Consider the following 19,236-nt stretch of genomic DNA (forward strand, 5'->3'; position numbering starts at 1 on the left):
AGATTTTTAGAATATCCAGGACTTATCTTTATAGCACTTACAACGTCTGATATGTTTCATTTTATAAATACATTATATGTTGTTAAAGAGTCAAACCAAAAGATCATTTCACCCAAACCACACTTCTCATTAACGTCTTGATCATCTGTGTGTTCACTGATGCTCCACCAGCCTCCCTGTTGTCACATTGTATGATAACATGACCTATATATCAGTGTGAAATGGGACTGGAAAGGAGGACTGGGAACGAGATGAACTGGATGGCAGTCAAAGCCCTCGGTCAGAGCGCCCTTGTCGTTATGTGGGACATTGTTAATAGATTGTTATTAGATTGTAACCGGACTTTTATCTTATTACACTTTTCCTCTCAGGTATACCTGACATTTATTGTTCGACAGATCTGTATGAGAGAATGTAACATACGCTGACAGCTAATGTCACTGACTGTCTGGCTATATTTAAAGCACATGCACCGCACACATGTGACCTGTGTGTCTCTTTATTCTGCAGCAACAAAAGCTGATGGATTTGCACTTTACTTTTTGGGAGAATGCAACAATGTAAGTGCAGAGGACGTTTGCTGAATACTTTTTATACATGAATGAAACTGTGTGCATGTATTTAACATGTCTGTTTCCCTCCATGTTCTTGTCTATGCTTCTCTGTAGAGTTTATGTTTGTTCACTCCAACGGGGGCCAAGGATGGCCCTCCAAGCCTCATCCCCTCCGGCCCCATCGCATTTGGGACAACCATTGCCGCTCATGTTGCCAAGACTCACAAAACACTGCTAGTAGAGGACATCATGGGGGTGAGGCTATACTGATGTACCTATCATAGGAACATTTCACTGCATAGCTGTGATGTTTGATCACAGATATTCTCTATATGTGTTTCTTTAACTGATCGTTGCTCATCTGAATTTCAATTTGAATCTTCTTCATCATCTACATCAGTTGATGTACCAGCTACACTGACCTCCTTTGTTAAACTCCTGAAAACTCTAGGTGATATTGACCTTCACGGATCTGTGTGTTGCAGGATGAGCGCTTCCCCGACGGCACAGGGCAGGACTCAGGGATCCATGTTCACTCTGTCCTGTGCCTCCCCATCGTCACTGCCATTGGGGACCTCATTGCCATCCTGGAGCTGCATCGGCAGTGGGGCAAGGAGCCCTTCAACCTCAGCCACCAGGAGGTCAGTCTGACCCAGACAAAACACACCAAGAGTGGGAGGCTGGAGCAACACAGCTCACAGAACTACAGTTAGCCTGGTATTCAACTTAATCTGGATCTGTTCAAGATCTCTCTTGGATTTGTGGGATTCAGTTGAATGTGGAAAATACTTCATAATGCTATATTTTTTGTCTCTGAGCACTTTCTACTAGTTGCTAATGGATTCAGTGAAAGAAATGGCAGCACAATGAGCTAGAAAATTACTTAACATACAGGTTGCTCAAGCAGCTATTCCCTAATATTGTACTTGCTATTAACCATCAAGCATTTTTGGTTAAATCTCAAGGCATTGCTGTAAATTTGGTTAATATTAGCAAGCAGGTATTACTGACTTGAGAGTTATCTGCTACATTTTATTTAATTTTATTCAAACCTGCATCAGTGGATTTTTTGGTCACTTGGGGGCAGCACAACAAGCTGTAAACACAACACTGACATACAGTTTATATACTGACACTTTTAAGGGGATATGACTCATGTCAGCAGACACAGACGGATATTAGTATTTGAATTTATGTTTATGGTCATTTTACGAGTCTAATCATTCAGTATTCACTTTGCTTTTAGCTCTGGTTTGGTCTACACAAGTGGTTCCCAACTGGTCCAGCCACAGGGTCCAGATTTCTCCTTAGTTATTAGTTCAAGGTCCACACAGTTTAATACACTCAGCGTCATACTTGCATTTGGCCATGTCTTCGAGCTAGTTAGCTGTCTCTGTCAGGTAGCTGTCTGTTAGTCGCTCACTCTGCAGCAGAAAACAGCACCTCAAAATAAAAGCTCTGTGCTAGAAATTCACTACACTTAAAAATATAGGGTGTTTTTTTACAAACTAAACATTTAGGGTCCTTTCAGAATGGACCCATGACCCACTTTTGGACCACGACCCATCAGTTGGGAACCATTGGTCTACACTAACTCCTGAGGGGAGTATGTGGCTCTTCAGATTGTTCCACTGTGTTCATAGCTGGTTGCTAACTTGAGGTGTTTTCAGGCTGAAGAATTCTGCCCAAAGGGGAGCTCCCCCGAGAACTACATATCTTCAATGGCTTTTTTCTGTTTGCATTCATACCGCCAGTAGGAACGCTGAAGTGACACTATAAGCTAGCCAGTGGTTGGTACAGCAACATCCCTTTCACTTTTACGAGTCAAAATCGTGTTGTATTTTCACCGTTACATATACGCTCAGGAAAGCCTGGACCTGTTGGTCCATTTATGTTTTCTTCTATTTTTTCGTTACAAGCTTTTGTTTGTGTTGTCTGTTGTTTACAGGGCTAACAGGTTTTTAAAAATGAGGGATGCCGATGTGGCATTGGCAGTTGGACAAATTACAGTACACTTGTGCCATCTCTGAAAAAGAAGCTAAAGAAAGTTCCTTGAAACGGCATTCTAAGTACTACGATCGTTCCTACTTTCTTGCGGTGTGGACACATCAAAGGAGGGGTTCTTAGACTTCTGAAAAAGTTCCTCTGCTCTGAGAACACCTTTTGTCTGTGTTTGCTACTGGGCAGGTAGCATACAGTGTGTTTATTAAAGCTTTTTCACTGCAAACAGCTGCTGGAAAGGAAGTTGATAAGAGTGGTGAGGGTGAACCAAAACAGTAAAGTTGCAGGCTGTAAATACAAAAAATGAGCTGGTAGACACTAAAACTCTGCAGAGCTGAGGGGAACTGCAGAGTCATGTAATAATTCTCTGTGGGTTCGTCACTTAGAGCAACCACCTTCACGTTACACATGGTCATTTGACCCTTTGCCATATAAAAAATCTATGTTAGTGCAGCTTCAATACAGGTGTGAGTGGCTCTGAATCTGGGCTAAGTGGTTCCTGTGATAATCAGACTACCTGATGTGCAGGATCGATAATTATGTTGAAATATTCACAAGAGGAAATGTGATAAGGACTTGAAAATGTGTGATAACTCGTGTTAATCGTGCTGTTTTTTCTTTGGAGCTAATCTTCACTTTCTTTTCCAGGTTGCAACAGCTAATTTAGCGTGGGCATCAGTTGCCATTCATCAAGTACAGGTGAGCAAACTCTACTGCAACACTAAAGACTTCTGGGAACAAGGTGAAACCTAACCGTCTCACTTATAATGATCTTCGATGGCTTTGTTTGTTCTGGTTCTGCGCCGGTGTTTTTAATGGGGAAATCCACTGTGTACAGGAACTGGGTTGTCACTGGGCCCAGTCCAATCAACTAAGCCATAGATTCAACAAACAGCTCCCCGAGGACGTCATTACGCCCCAGTGCTGTTTTTATACGAACAGATAGCAAAACACCTCAGAGAAGCAGCGTCCCACTGCAGCACTGGCCACAGTGGACCTCTGAGCCACAGTGAGCGGTACAGCACTGCAGCACACTGCGCTCCTGGGTTGGCTGCTCGCTGCAAAAACACTCTGTTGTTACTGCAGCTCACGAAGGTGGCCCGTAGCCAAGCTGTGTTTGTTGACAGTACACGCAGGATGCTGTGTGTGTTCTGTGAGAAATGTGTGATACGTCTGGGTGTCGGGTCATGACCTATTTTCCTTTGTTTGTAGGTGTGCAGAGGCCTCGCCAAACAGACTGAGCTCAATGACTTCCTACTAGATGTGTCAAAGTAAGAGCTGCTGCTACGTTACACTAAATGAATGCTGATGAAAAGTATATTTACATCATGTTCTTATTTTAGTCTATGTTTATAAAAATTAAGATATGGGCTCTAGACTGACTTAGCATCTTTTCTCATGTCAGGTCAAACGTTAAAAACTTTTTGCTCACACGATAGAAAGAAACATTTTAGGCAACTTTAGCTTTCATGTCTTGAATGTGAACGTCATCAGAGCTTCCCATTTGTCAACATCTCAATGCGTCATTTCTTCTTTTCGCACAGAACATACTTTGATAACATTGTGGCAATAGATTCTCTACTTGAACATATTATGGTGAGTGTGATTTCTGCAAGTATGTGTTCATTCACATTGTCTTCAAAGCTACACATCCTGGGAGTGTGTGTTAGGTTATGTGTGTTAAACAGAGTAGTAATGCTGCTGTGATACAGATACACACACAGGCTTTCTTGATGCCTGAGGGGCACTGCTGATATTTCCTGATATTTGTTGGCATTAATTGTAATGATACTGTTTATAATAAGAAGAATAGTTTGTAATTGATATTAACAATGCATAGACATACTAGGCAAGTTTTTTCTGCTTGCAGTAATTTAAAGCAAAACGTAATCTGAGAGTAAAACATGATTTTCCTGTGTTTCTACTAAAACCCACCTCTCTGTTTGTTTGTATTCTGTTGCGTTGTGACTGTTGTGTCATCTCAGGTCATTCAAGTCATCTGGTTCAAACACTGAAATGAACTGGAATGACCTGTAGTTATACTGTGTGTGTTTTAATTCTCTACATTTAACTGTTCCATCTAAAAGAAACACTTTAAACTGCAGTGATGTTTCTGATTTAATTAATGAAGTTGCTAGATGTAATTTTACATATGTTTCTTCAGTTCTGTCAAATGCTCAGTGTTGCTAATAAGGTTCTGTCCCTGGTGTTGTTTTGCAGATATATGCAAAAAACCTAGTGAATGCGGACAGGTGCGCACTCTTCCAGGTAGATCACAACAACAAAGAACTGTACTCTGACCTGTTCGATATTGGGGAAGAGAAAGAAGGCAAACCTGTCTTTAGGAAAACCAAAGAAATTAGGTGGGTGAGATTTAACCTTTTCTCTTACAGTGTGCTAAACAGTGTACTTATTTGATTTTGGTGGTGTCTGTGCTCTTACATAAGTCTCATAGTTTCAGTTTATACACATTTTTTCATGAGAAGTTTATTTTGAAGGAGTAAAACATTTTTTTTCTGTCTCCATACACTCAAAAGTGTGTCTCCTGTCCCTGGAAGACATTTAGTATACAGTAAACAAGGTCCTCTTGTGACAAGACAGCTCGGAGAAGAGCTTCCAATAATAGAAAGTCAATAGAAAAACAAGGCTGATTTTGTACCATTACAACACAACATCATAGTGTTCACCCTCTGAGTAAAAATAGTTAATCTGCACACTAATTGTGCAGTAAATTGGATTTTTAAAATCAGATTTTCACATGGATTTTCATAGTATTGATCTACCATTGATTTTCTCACATCCACCCAGCACAGACAGACTGAGAAGCCTAGACGGCAGTCCACAAATCTAACTCTTGTCCTCTTGTCTCTTCTTCTCTTTCCCTGAAGGTTTTCTATAGACAAGGGAATAGCTGGCCAAGTGGCTCAGACAGGGGAAGTCTTAAATATCCCAGATGCCTATGCAGACCCCCGGTTCAACCGGTAAACTCCAACAGACTCTGCGATAAGACATTTTTACTTATTTTTCTTGCTTATCTTATCTGTGACTATCGTTTATCTAATGAAGTGTCTTAAAGTTGTGCTTTGGTTTGTCATGGACAATTCTTCTTCACTTGACTTTGGTTATACTCCTGTATTATGGATAAAAACACTACTCCCACACATTTACACCAGGAATTAAAGGGATAGTTCCCCCAAAATCCCAAATTCATATATTTTCACTCATTGTAGTGCTATGTATAAATCTAGACTCTTATGGTGTGAGTTTCAGTGTTGGAGATGTTTTCTTTCTCTTGAATATAATGGAGCTAGATGGCTCTCTTGTAGCTTGTGGTGCTCAGTGTGCCACAAAAATACAGTTGAAAAACTCGACAGCAATGTCTCTTTGCAGAAATCATGACCCAGTTACTCAAGATAATCCACAGACCTTGTTGTGAACAGTTTCATGCAGGAACTATTTTCGCTCTACTGAACTACACCTGTCAACTGTATCACCGCGCAGATGGAAGCATGCATCTCATAAACAAGAGGCTTGTACTCGTGACAGCGCAGGATGTAGACATTAATGACCTCTTGGGCTGTACTGTTAGCTAGCTCAGTGGTGCTAGGTGAGCTAGCAGTAAATGCATGCTTCCTTTTGCGTGGTGATACAGTACAGTTGGTGGGTGTGGTTTGGGAGAAAGAAAATCCATCCTTCATGAGCTCTGAGCACTACAAGCCGAGTGCGATTTGGTTCCATTATATTCCAGAGAAGGCAGACATGTCTTCGGCAGATAGCTCCAACACTCTGCAGCCCCCACCAAAACAATCCAAATTAATAAATAGCACTACATATATGACAAAAAAAATTAATTTTTGACTTTGGGGTGAATTGTCCCTGTAAACATGCTGTGTTTCTACTTCATAGTTCACATTCTAACCTTGCTTACATGATGAATGTCAGATTGTTGGCTCACATTATTTGTATGTCTTCCCCAACAGAGAGGTGGACCTCAAAACCGGCTACACCACGCGGAACATCCTGTGCATGCCCATCGTGAGCAGGGGGACCGTTATAGGTGTGGTGCAGATGGTGAACAAGCTAAGCGGAAGTGCCTTCACTAAAACAGATGAGAACAACTTTAAGATGTTTGCTGTCTTTTGTGCTCTGGCCTTACACTGTGCAAATGTGAGTAAACTATACTAGTCTTAAAATGTCTTTAACTGATTCTTTCCAAAAACAAAAACACAATCCATTCTCTTTATATCTGTCTGCACAAGTCTGCTCTTTATCTTTTGCAGTGTAGGTAGATTATATAATACTTCATGGACATGAATACTTGATTCTTATTTTCAGAAAGCTGCACCTTTGACGTAGTGGCCTCATCACTTCCCTAAATTCATACTGTAGCTGAAAGATGTGTTTCATCTGTTACTAGGGTTTCCCTATTTGTGTGAAAAGTAATTCCTTCTCCAAGGTTGACAAAGATAGTGCCAGATAGTGCTCCAAAATATGAATAAAAGTGTATTTTTCTGGCGGTGATGATTATCCTTTACATGGAGCACGCAGACATTTCATGAATCAACAGTGGAAGCCTGCGTTGTGTGGTCTGTCTGTCAGAGCCTTCCCTCTCTGTGGGGCCTGACTCACCATCAGCTCGTGCGACAAACTTACGCAGGAGCAGCGTCACAAAGTTGGTTTTAAAATTGATGAGGCGTGTTAATATTTTAAGACAAGCAGTCTGCATCCGTCCACTGACAGGATTTATGTTTAGCTGTAATTTATGCCTCGTGTCTCTAGGAAACTCACTTGGGCCGGCTGCTGATATATGCTGATTTATGGTGGAAGGTGTGAGCCTTGGCGCCCGTACCTGACTGTCTTTATTCCTGTCTGTCTGGGAAGGGGACAGGGATACAAACCAGATGTGGAGACACTTTTTGGAGGCAGATAAAATATGATGCGGGACTGTTGCGGACAGCTTAACTCTGCCTGACCCTTTTGGAAATTCCAGCAGTGATACTTAAAGAATTCAACAAAGATATAAGATATTCTTCTGGTATCTAAAGCACCAGAGTGTACAGTTTCTCTCTCGACATTTTAAAGACCAACTCCTGCTCTGTGTGTCCCTGCAGATGTACCACAGGATCCGGCACTCTGAATGCATTTACAGAGTGACGATGGAAAAACTGTCTTATCACAGCATCTGCACATCAGAGGAATGGAAGACCCTTAGCCAGCTCAATCTCCCTGCACCCATTTATAAAGAGATCGAAATGTGAGTGCATTTTCAGGTTAAGGTTTTGGTCTTTATCTCTGCTGTGGCCCTGAGTGTGGTTGGTCTGCAGCCACGTGTTTGTGCGAGTGATGATGAGAGAGTCCAGAAGCTCTAGTGCAGGAAGGGGTGTGTCTTCTGGAGCACAGCCTGTCAGTTTAAACACACCCAGACCTCAGACGTCCCCTCATCTGTCCCTCTGTGTGCTGTACATGCTAATTTAAGACTTTTCCTCCTCCCTCCTCCAGGTTCCACTTTGACATCAGTCCCTTTGAGGAGATCTGGCCCGCTGTCTTTATCTACATGGTTCATAGCTCCTGTGGTAAGACCAGGTGAGGTGTCACTGGGCCATGACAGTATCAGTGTCCGCTCTGTCAAAGCTCGGGGTGATTAAATGTTAATCATCCTTTTCTCTCCGTATGCAGCTTTGAGCTGGAGAAGCTGTGTCGGTTCACCATGTCTGTACGGAAGAACTACCGACGTGTGCCCTACCACAACTGGAAGCACGCGGTAACGGTGGCACACTGTATGTACGCCATCCTACAGAAAACCCCCGGGATGTTCACAGAGTTAGAGGTTTGCCCCTTATAGGGTTTTACAGCTCCAAGATAAAAAATAAATCAAGATCAGCATATCTGTGATTTTAAAGTTTTTCTTGTCTTCCCACTCTGGTCTTACAGAAGAAGGGTCTGTTGATAGCCTGCCTGTGCCATGACTTGGACCATCGGGGGTTCAGCAACGCATACCTACAGAAGTTTGACCATCCACTGGCTGCTCTGTACTCCACCTCCACCATGGAGCAACACCACTTCTCTCAGACTGTCTCCATCCTACAGGTAGAGCTCCACTATGCAGAACTTAGCGTACAAATAAAGTCAACATTTTTTATTCATTCATCGTCTTTTAAAGCACAAATTAATGCACTGTTTTGACCTTTAATGATTTAAGATTATCGGCATATCCTAACTTGCAGATGGTGGGTAAATTATGGGAAGACCAAATGCAAAATAATCGCAGAAATGACTAAATAATTCAACATACAATACAGAGTTTACATTTGCCAGCTTTTTGCCAGTGTCACATGGAGTTGTCAACAGCCAAAATGTCGGGTGGGAAATAGGCCAAATAATAGATACATGTATTAATAGAGTATTAAATAGCCTAATATTGTGTGACCTGTATTTGTTGCCAAGACAACTCAAATATTAACTTATATCATGCAGATCCGATTAAAGGATTTTACTAAGATACGGATTTATTCATCCTCCGAAGCGGTGCGCAGTGCATCCCTGCCTCTTCAGAGCATACACCACATCCATTGCAGTTAGTGTGCCTGGTGTAGGTGACGCCATCACGGATCACATTCACCAGGAAGATCTAAAGCACGCCCATGGGTCTTCTTGTAGATGAGACTGAAGATAGGCTTCACCACAGCAAGCCAGACAGCTAATAGCCGACTTGTTGATTCCCTGGATGTTATCATGGAAGAGTTTACAGTGACGCTTGGTGCTTCCTTTACCGAATCCTTTTCCTCCTTTGCCTCTGCCACACATCCTCACTGATTAGTCACGCTGCTCAATAGACCGCTTCCTTATTTAGGCTTTATCTTATTTTCATATTATTTATTTTGACGGGCTTAGAATGCAAAGAGGGCTATAGCGTTGGTGTCATTGGTGGTGGTCATTTGTGTTTATTGCTTTTTATGTAGGCTATTATATGGCTGTTTAAAACATATGTCCAGTAGTTCTTCTTGATGCCATACGTGGACAGATGTCATCAGCAAAGCAGAAAGCAAGTCACAATTTGAAGGTGACCAATGAAAACCTAGCAGAACAATGCCCTCAAAATTTGCAAAAACTCAAATTTATCTCAGTGCTGAATTTTAGAGACTAAAATCATTAAGACAAAAATCAACCAGATTTTTTTCATTAATATTTTATTGAACTTTTTTCTTTTTTTCTGGCATAAAACAGAGTTACGTAGTACTAATAAATCAAATATATGTACATTCACAAAAGGGGAAAAAAACACAGTAAAATAAAATTAAATAAAATTATAATACAAAAATGGATAAGTAATAATACATAAGTAATTCTTAAAAATAAAATAAAAATTAAAAAACTTCATATTCCTACATAAATATGCACCATTCCTTTACATTTTTTTATTTGTTACATCACTTTTTCTGTGTAAAAGAAACACATAGGCAAGTAAATTCTTACTTTCTTGTAATACTTAAGTTAACATAATTTCTAGAAAACATAAGCACACACACATGCACACATTGTCAATACAGATCTGTTGAATGGATCATGTGATTTAGTCCTGACTGCCTTGTTCTGTAACGTCCAGGATCTGCGTGAACTTGAGATGAACATGAGATTACAACCTGTTGTAGTCTAGCTGAGCTGAACGCCTCATAAGTGGAGCTTTTGCTTTTTTATTGATCTCTTTGTTTCTCATAGCTGGAAGGGCACAATATTTTCTCCAACCTGAATTCCAGCGAGTACGAGCAGGTGCTGGAGATCATCCGGAAGGCCATCATCGCCACGGACCTCGCCCTGTACTTCAACAACCACCAGCAGCTGTCCGAGCTACTGACCGCGAGCGCGCTAGACTTGAACAACCACAGTCACAGGTCAGAGGTCACGACTAACACTGGTGCACAGGTCAGGTCAGGATCACACCGGGTCTTACAACATCACACGCGGACCCGGTGCACAAAAAGTTTCTCCTCATGGCTATAACAAGGCTTTGCTCCCCTCCAGGGACCGTGTGATTGGTCTGATGATGACAGCATGTGACCTGTGTTCTGTTACCAAGCAATGGCAAATCACACGGCTCACAGCCAACGACATCTATGCTGAGTTCTGGGCTGAGGTACAGTGGGATACTGCCGGAGTTTCAACCGCTTTAGTGTCATTTAGTGCCTCCAGTATAACAATCAGACCTCTGTTATTACTTGGAAATGCTGCTACCCCCAGCTGCCCTGCAATTTGTGAAGGCAAAATAGTGTTGTGTAGTGGCCAGAAGATTTGCTACAGTGTGCAGAAATAAAATACTCTCTTTATGTTGTACTTCGTCAGGGTGATGAGATGAAGAAAATTGGGTTGCAGCCGATCCCTATGATGGACAGAGACAAGAAGGATGAGGTTCCCCAAGGCCAAGTAAGACCAGCACTTCTACTCATGTGTCTCTAACTGAGCTTTCTCTCTAACTCTAACACACACTCTCAGAGAGTTCGAAATGTGTTCTTTATGAAGGTATAGAATAATCCCATAACAGGAAAGTAGTGGTCCTTTAAAAAGTTTTGAGAAGAAGGAAATACAGGTGGATGATGCTCAAATATTATAAGAGCCACTAAAGCACATATTTATGTTTGGTAAAAATGTCTGTGATGATATGACATATAAGTTCTGCTGTTATTTAAGGTTCTGTGTATTTTGAATAGTGTATAGTAGTGAGGTTATGTTTATATTTACTTTATTTATGTGTTAAAAAACAGGTACAAGTTATTTATGACAGGTGTGGCGCTGTTAGGCAGTTTATTGCGCAGGACAGAAAGAAGATTGTCGAAAATGTCATGTGTAAAGAGACATGCAGCCTGTGTTGGTTTGGATCCTAATAACTTTTTGACTCAATATAGTGGCTGTTTCAACATAGCAAAGTTCCTGGGCCACTTAGTCTCAGTTTTGACTTGTGTTCCTGTTTGTTTCGTGAAGATCCACAGTACTCACACAAGACAATGTTCAAGTGTGTAACGGTTAATACAGTGAGAATATATAGAAATAGGTCATCGAGTCAGTAGTGGACTGTATGAGATGTAATTTTGGAAGGACTTGGCCCGTTGTTTTGTCTTTTTTTTTTTTTTTTATTCTCAATAAACCTCATTCAGCTTTCTCACTGCCTCATGTGAGTACTGTGGATCTTCACAAAAGGAACAGGAACACGAGTCAAAACCAAAACACCTCGCAGACTAAGTGGCCAAAGAACTTTGGTATGTTGAAATGGCCACTATATTAATATTTGATGCCATTTTTGATGGGTAAAACTGTGACATAGAGGGCGTACAATTGAAAATCTAATAGAAGGCAAATATGACAAGGCCATTACATGACAACAACTTTTCTTCTTTTTTGTTAGTAGCAGGGAAGAGCAGAATGAGTGTAGGAAACATTACAAATTAGATAGCCATAAAGGGTAGCTGATATCAGTGTATCAATACTGCGGAAAATGAGTATTGAAACTGTTTAAAATACTAAAAATGTATGTGTATTCATAGAGATGAAAGTAACATGCCATCCACAGGATGAGAAATCAGCATTTTCTGTAGTACTCTGTGCAAATCTTGGTAAATATAAGGGATAAACTCTTCACCAGAACTATGTTTGGCCCTGTATACATTTTAACATATACTGTGTGTGCCTGCCAGGAAATCAGATCACTATAGTAAGTTCAGTAATATCAAACAACAATATCCTGATAATCACATCACTATAAAAAGGTATTTATAGTTAAACAATTTGATCATTATATTATAATAATAATGTCAAACCCCCACAACAATTGATATAGAGTAAGTGAATTCTATAGTGGAATAAGGTAATTGAAAGCATCACCAAATTGGTGGTACCGATATTACAGACACAAATCTTGAATAACATTAATTACTAAATATTAAACTGCTTTTGTAAATACATGATCTATGAGGATTTTTGTGCACCCACTGACACAAAATTATTGTGTGGGAATTTCAGAATTTTTCGATAAGCTTTTAGGTGACATTTGTGTCACTCATTGGGACAGTTCTTCATGGCCTACGGGATTAATGTTGTGTAAAAGCAATTTCTTACACTGTTTGTGAAAATGTGAATGAGGTTGTTTACAAAAAAATACTTCTTCTGCCTAATTATTTGTCTGTCTTTTGTTTGTTTTTTAAGGTGGGATTTTACAATGCTGTTGCAGTTCCATGTTACACGACACTAGCGGAGCTTTTCCCTCCATCCAGTCCTCTTCTAAAAGCCTGCAAGTAAGTATTCAAAGCTACAGTTTTTATGAGGAAAGGTCTTGTCCTTTACTGTGTGCTGACAAAAGGCCAAGCAAGATTTGGAGGTGACAGAGACTGTATCTCATATATATATTTTTAGGAATAAAAGATAAAAATAACTGCATAACTGTGAGACCTTTTAATTCATACGTTGTGAAATAGGTCAGAAACACAGTGCAGTCAAAACGTTACTTAACACAATATTGACGTGCTGATTTCACATCTGATATGGCCAATAAATGCACTGATGACAGCTTCATGTATAATAAGTGACGTGTGTGCTGGCCTCGTCTGACCAGCAGCAGTGTTGGCCAGACAAATATGATTAGCGGTGATAAGGAGTGCGTGTATAGGCGCACATTCCTGGAGTTGCACTGAAAATACAAACAAAACACACACATGCTACGGCACCGATACTGGGTTAGACAAACTTGTGCAAGAAAACATATTCAAATAGACAAATGTCAATGTAGAGCACAGTGTGCTCTCGGGAAATGGTTGCTCGTCCACGGTGTAACAGTGTGTGCCGTGGTGTGACACTGTGTCTATGTGCGTGCCTCTCTGCTTTCATGTTTGATAAAAGTTTAAGAATGTATTTATATGAGTTATTTCTGCTTGTTGAACGGGATCATATGGCACATTTCTCTAACCCCTCTGGGGTAACCCGCTGGTCTTTAAAGCATTGTGACCTTGATCTGTGGGGAATGCAAACAAAGTGAGCAGTGTAATATTTAAGCCCCGGCTGTACGTCAGCGCCGGGCCCTGGGTGGGCAGCGGGCCTAGACCCTGTGGAGCCCGACTGCTTGTTGTGGGATCTGCCACAGACGTGTAAACTGCATCCGGCTGGCTAAGTGAGTGAGTGGCAGCGCTCTGTGAACTTGTGTGTCAGGCTTGATCATAGCACAGGCGGAGAGGTTACCCTCATGACAACGAGACCTAATGGGACCTCTACTGCACATGACTAATGACACTGTGGTGACATGTGTTTGACCCTTGTTAATTTTATCATCATTCCTGACATTTTTGTCTTGAATAAATTGCCAGTACAAATTCATTTTGTTTAGTTGTTTATTACAGTTTGGTTTAAAGCAGCTTTCGTATTGTTGTTGCAATGTGTTGACATTTAATGTGGATAACGTCAGAACCATGACTTGGTATTCTAAATATGTTGGTATTTTAATATTTTTGTCCTAATATCATTGCTGCAGTTACATAATTTCAGCTTTCTGTTTTAAGGTTGTAACTGTCTCCAACTATATTGTCTCCATACCATTTACAACATCAGGTGCACACCCTTGTGGCAGCAAAGTGTTATCTTGTTGTGCACTAACTAACCAGCCCCATCAGTAGCTACAGTGGTACATTTAATTTTCTCTCACATAAGACAACTTAAAATTAACAGCTAATGATAAGTAACAAATATACATCTGATAATAACTTAATCAAATCAAAATGCTGTTATCTGTATGTGTGTTTTGTTTTAAAGAAGTGTCACACCCTAATTGGTAACACTTAATTATAACTATCATTAATAACTGATAAATTGATACTTATTGAAACTTAAGGTAATAGTTATTTTACTATTAACAAACAAGGAAAGGATAATTAGTAATGTTACTTATTATTAGTAATGCTAGAAGTTATGTCATGAAGTTGCAACTCATGATTATAATATCTTGTTAAAAGGTTAATAAATACTGTGTAGTGCATCTATAAAAAATATTTCAGTGGCCTTTTTATTTCACAATGTATTGTCATTAGCAGTTGACACTTTATTTATTTACTTATTTATTTATTTATTTAGTAATTTAGTCAGTGGGATACAAGTTATCAACTTGAAAAAAACAAAATAACAAAATGCAAGACAGGCGGAGGAGTGAAGTGCAGACAAACCCAAGTGGCATAAAAACTAACGCAAAAGGAAGAAACAGAAAAAGAAAAAGGGACAAATAATTAGAGTAATTATTTAGTTGCAACTTTATGATAGCCATCCATTATTAAATATCTACAAATATCTAATATAGTACATAAAATGTTATAATGTGTATAACAACAAATTGTTTAAATACCATAAATTATAGCATTATTCCTCATGAGGAAATTTTATCAGTCATTTCATGTTTGTTAACAGATTTTATTCCCTTATTTCAGATTTTAAGCCGTGTCTTTGCAGTAAGAAATAGAATATCTGTGTTAATGGTGCGGCCCTGATTGTAAACCCACGACATGCAGCGTCTGAATCTGACGGAGGTGTTCTGTGTTTGCAGGGAGAACCTGGGCCAGTGGGAGAAGATATCACGGGGAGAGATGCAGGACATATTGCCCAGCCGGCCTTCAGATTCAGGTCCTGTCAAGGTGGACAACTGACTACCAAAGGGGTTGCTGGCCCACCAAAGGAATACAACTCGAACCCTGCCACTGACCTGGAGCTCTGTAGGGGGAAGAACCCACATCCTGTGTTAGCAGGAGACGGATCAGCTAAAGGCGACTTGACTTTGAAAACACACAGTTACCTCATTGGGTGACGGAGGTGTCAACACTGACGGTTTCACCGATCCCAGAGACTGACAGACAGGCGATGGGGAGGGACTTCCACCCATCACTCTACATCCACTCAGCTTGGGAGCTCATTTGGTAGAATGGACTGAATGGAATAGAAAGGCCGTTGTGGTTGTTTCATTTCGACTGTTTTATGTTATGATTTTTTTTTTTTTTTTTTTATATGAGCTGATTCTTTTATGGTCTTGTATTTGCAGAGGCCTTACTCTGAACCTTTCACAGGCGAGACATATGTGAAATCTTGTTGGTTCAGGCTTTTTGTTTTTTTGTTTGTTTTGAAATGGTACTGTTTGCCTTCTGTGGTAGGTTTATCGTACGCGCACTACTTCAGCAAGGTATTTCCAGAGACAGAAGGAATGTGTAGAGCAGATATATGGTTTAATGCCACCTCGCTGAGAAGGTGAATGTTTTTTTATTACTCTTTGAGCAAAAATCCTTTGCAGTACTTGAATAAAGACATACAGCCTATTCTACGTGGAGAAATCCCCCCCGCAGCATATTCTACAAAATGTGGATGAACTGTTTGACAAGAGGAGTTAGATAACGTCGACACTTGTGAACACAGTCACAAGAGAGTCACAATGTCTCTCCCTGAAGTGGACCCCACAGCACTGCCCCCCCACACATCCTCATCCCCACCCCCACCCCCCACCCCGGCCCCTCCCGGCATCTAGGAACCTACATAGTACATCTACTTTCTTCTTATTAACAGGATCTGACCCCAGGCCAGCAGTAATAAAGTTTGTAGGACAGAGTTCACAAGATGATGCACAAATAGCATCAGTTATAATAAGCCCAGACTGCATACTATTGAATTTCCTCTGTCATAACATTTTTCACGCCACTATCGCATCATGAATTATTTTACACAACAATCTGGTTTCTCCTCATTAATCAGTAATCATTCCTGCAACCATGAATAAAACACAAGTAAAATGAGGATACTGCTCAAGTTGGTTGAGTGTCCCAGCAGATTCTAAAGATTTCTTTGTTTGCAGTGACACAACAAACTTTTTACATGTTGACTACATTATGTAAGGTCTAGACAGCACCCTGATTTTTAACACGTGGTTGAGATGTGATGAATTAATTAAGCTGTACACTATACAGTCTCTTGTTGACATAGAGTGCTGCAAGGATGACATTTTCTTGTAGGCTGACGCAGAAGTTAGAGTTGCCAAGGTTCCCTTGTCTAAAAGCCAGTTTTTCCACAGAGTTCTGGATTATTGCATAAAATAAGTTTTGTGGCAAATAGAAGTTTATGAGGCTTACACATTTTATTCAGCAAGATAATCTCCACAAATTAATACCACTTTCATGATTTTTGAGGCGTAAATGCAATCACCAGAAGCAAAAAGCTAATCTTAGGCTATAAATGAGCTACACCACAGTCACATGACTTAACTGCTGTAAAGCCATGTTCAGCATGATGACACTCTGGAGCCTCATTTAGCCACTTGTTAGCAATAGCCGACACATTTTTTAAGCTTCCAAATTCACAAGTGGGGGATTTACTGACGTATTTTATGTGGTAGAACAAAACATGAAAGTCTCTTGAGCTTGTGTTAACCACAGACCTTATTTTAGACATCTAACTCACATTTAAAATAACACATTGACTTTAAGACAAGGGAACCAGGAGTGCTAAAATGCTCGCTCATTTCCCGGTTTTAGCACCCTTTCCTGCAGCACTCTGTAGACAGGTGTCCTTGCAGGTTGAAACATTAATTAATGCCAGGTACAGCAGCTCAACAATCATCAGCTTCATATTTCCCCATAAAGTCAAACCTGTTAAGCTAAAGTGCATCACATGTCTATCTCTGGGATTGCAACTCAAGAACATTTGGTTGGCTCTCTGCAGGTGTGTAACAGAATCTCCCTTCATATCCAAGGCCTGTCGAAGGAAGTAAATCAGCCTCCCTTATGCTCACTCTCCAGCGTCACGCAGGGGGGGTGCATTTTGGACTCTTTAAAACAAGTTTCTGAGATCTTCCAAAAGACAATTTGTTTTGTCTGAAACTGTCATTCCAGTGGACATTGTCCCTCCAAGACTGAAATTACCGCTAAAATAATTTGTTTTACAACTGGTACTGTGCCCCCCCACCCCCCAAAGGTGTGAATGTACATTTTGATGAATGTTTTGTTGATTGCAGATCCTCGATGGTGGCATGTGGGTCAGTGCGCCATCAGTTTCCATGATGTGCTCTGTCTTACTTTTCTGAATTGCTTCCAGTAAGCTTCAACCAAGAGCAACAATTAGCATGCACCTAAACTGAAGTTTATATATACTTTTGCATATACGGTAATAGGTGTATACTGTGTGCAATCTAGGAATTAGTTTGTACAGACTGAGATGTATGCTCTGATGGCGCTAAACTGAATGGCAGTTGTGCACTTTCAGACTGTTTGTGTGCGTGTGTGTGTGCTTGTGTGTGAAAGAGAGAGAGAAAGCTTTTGACTGTCTCTTTTCCCACTCTGACCCCACCTGAGAACATGGCTAAGTCCATAACACTGCACTGTCCCTTCTACTTTTCAGCACCAGTTATATCCCATTGTCTGCACTATGTTTAGCTTATGATCTTTATCATTATTATTATTATTATTGATGATTATTATTATTGCTATTATTACTATTGTTATTTTCTTAATTAGAGTTAAATTTAAATTAACTTATATTTTTTTATACAAAGAAAAATAATGTTGGCCTTTTTGTTTTGTACAAAGTAAACATTAAGATAAACAAAACGGTCTAAGACATGTTACTGTTACCCAGAATAATTGCGGAATGTCTCAACTGTAAATGTAAGAGCAGTAGCCCAAATGACTTTTATTAAATACCTGAAGAATACGTCTCTGTGCCCACTCATTCTTTTTTGAATTTTTTTAATCGGACTATTTGAGTCATTAATGATATTTGTGGCAGCAGCTATAATACGAACGAACAAAAGGATGGTCGGTAGAAAGAGAGAAAAGAACCAATAATAGATCAGCATGTTGTTGCACCTAACCAGGTCCACTTGTTTAACTATCCCAGACTGTGAACTGTGAACTTTAGAACGACTCGCAATGTTTACAACATCCTCCTGTAATTTCTTGTTGGACAAACTGGGAGGACTGCAGTCTACCGTACACACTGAGTTATGTCTGTGCTGAACATTGTGCATGATGAATATTGAAGGAAAGTCAACACCACTTTGTTTAAAACTATATAGTGATGGAAAACCTTTGAAGAAATTTATAATATGTCATTGGCCCCATTTTTAGTCTGCGTTATTTGTTTCATCCTTCTTGGAAACCCTTTTTATGTGGAAGCAATTAAGAGACATAGCAGTAAGTATCCAAAAATTCAACTTTCAGAATTAGAATAGAAAAAAATTCTGTTCAACTGGAATTTTTTTTTTTTTTTTCTAAAGATTATTTTCGGGGCTTTTAATTGACAGGACAGCTAAGGATGAAGGGGAGAGAGAGAGGGAAATACATGCAGCAAAAGGCCGCAAGCCAGAATCGAACCTGGGCTGCTGCAACAAGGACAGAGCCTCTGTACATGGGGTGTCTGCTCTAACCACTAAGCCACCAGTGCCCCCAACTGGAATTTTTTAATCTGAATTTGACCTATCGAATTTGAAGCAACCCAAATCTATTTATTGAAATTCTGAAATTTTAATTTTTGGATCTGAATTTGTGAAAACTGAAAAAAATGTATTCAGATTCAGCTTTTGAAATTCAAAATCAAGAAATTTCATATATTCGGACACATTCGGAACAAATAAATTCAGATGCATGCTTTTCAAAGTAAAATATTTCAGTGTCATGAATTCAGTGGT

General features: G+C 40.0%; 1 protein-coding gene across 4 annotated transcripts in view; it reads left to right on the forward strand.

Moving 5' to 3' along the window:
* Positions 1-18,804, forward strand: part of pde10a (phosphodiesterase 10A) — a 77,242-nt gene extending 58,438 nt beyond the window's left edge. For 2 of the 4 annotated variants that reach the window (XM_049600339.1, XM_049600341.1), the window contains exons 5-22: positions 511-560; positions 669-809; positions 1,040-1,195; positions 3,204-3,254; positions 3,768-3,826; positions 4,100-4,151; positions 4,776-4,918; positions 5,444-5,536; positions 6,536-6,722; positions 7,667-7,809; positions 8,055-8,138; positions 8,232-8,382; positions 8,487-8,642; positions 10,272-10,444; positions 10,575-10,686; positions 10,893-10,973; positions 12,747-12,835; positions 15,121-18,803. In XM_049600339.1, the coding sequence (XP_049456296.1) occupies positions 511-560; positions 669-809; positions 1,040-1,195; positions 3,204-3,254; positions 3,768-3,826; positions 4,100-4,151; positions 4,776-4,918; positions 5,444-5,536; positions 6,536-6,722; positions 7,667-7,809; positions 8,055-8,138; positions 8,232-8,382; positions 8,487-8,642; positions 10,272-10,444; positions 10,575-10,686; positions 10,893-10,973; positions 12,747-12,835; positions 15,121-15,220 (2,021 nt within the window). In that variant the 3' untranslated portion in view covers positions 15,221-18,803. Of the gene's footprint in view, positions 1-510; positions 561-668; positions 810-1,039; positions 1,196-3,203; positions 3,255-3,767; positions 3,827-4,099; positions 4,152-4,775; positions 4,919-5,443; positions 5,537-6,535; positions 6,723-7,666; positions 7,810-8,054; positions 8,139-8,231; positions 8,383-8,486; positions 8,643-10,271; positions 10,445-10,574; positions 10,687-10,892; positions 10,974-12,746; positions 12,836-15,120 lie in introns of all 4 variants that reach the window. The other 2 variants (XM_049600338.1, XM_049600342.1) reach the window with 2 other exon arrangements.
* The last annotated feature ends 432 nt before the right edge of the window (positions 18,805-19,236 follow it).

Source organism: Epinephelus fuscoguttatus, linkage group LG16 (genome assembly GCF_011397635.1).
Source record: "Epinephelus fuscoguttatus linkage group LG16, E.fuscoguttatus.final_Chr_v1".
Classification (NCBI taxonomy): domain Eukaryota; kingdom Metazoa; phylum Chordata; class Actinopteri; order Perciformes; family Serranidae; genus Epinephelus; species Epinephelus fuscoguttatus.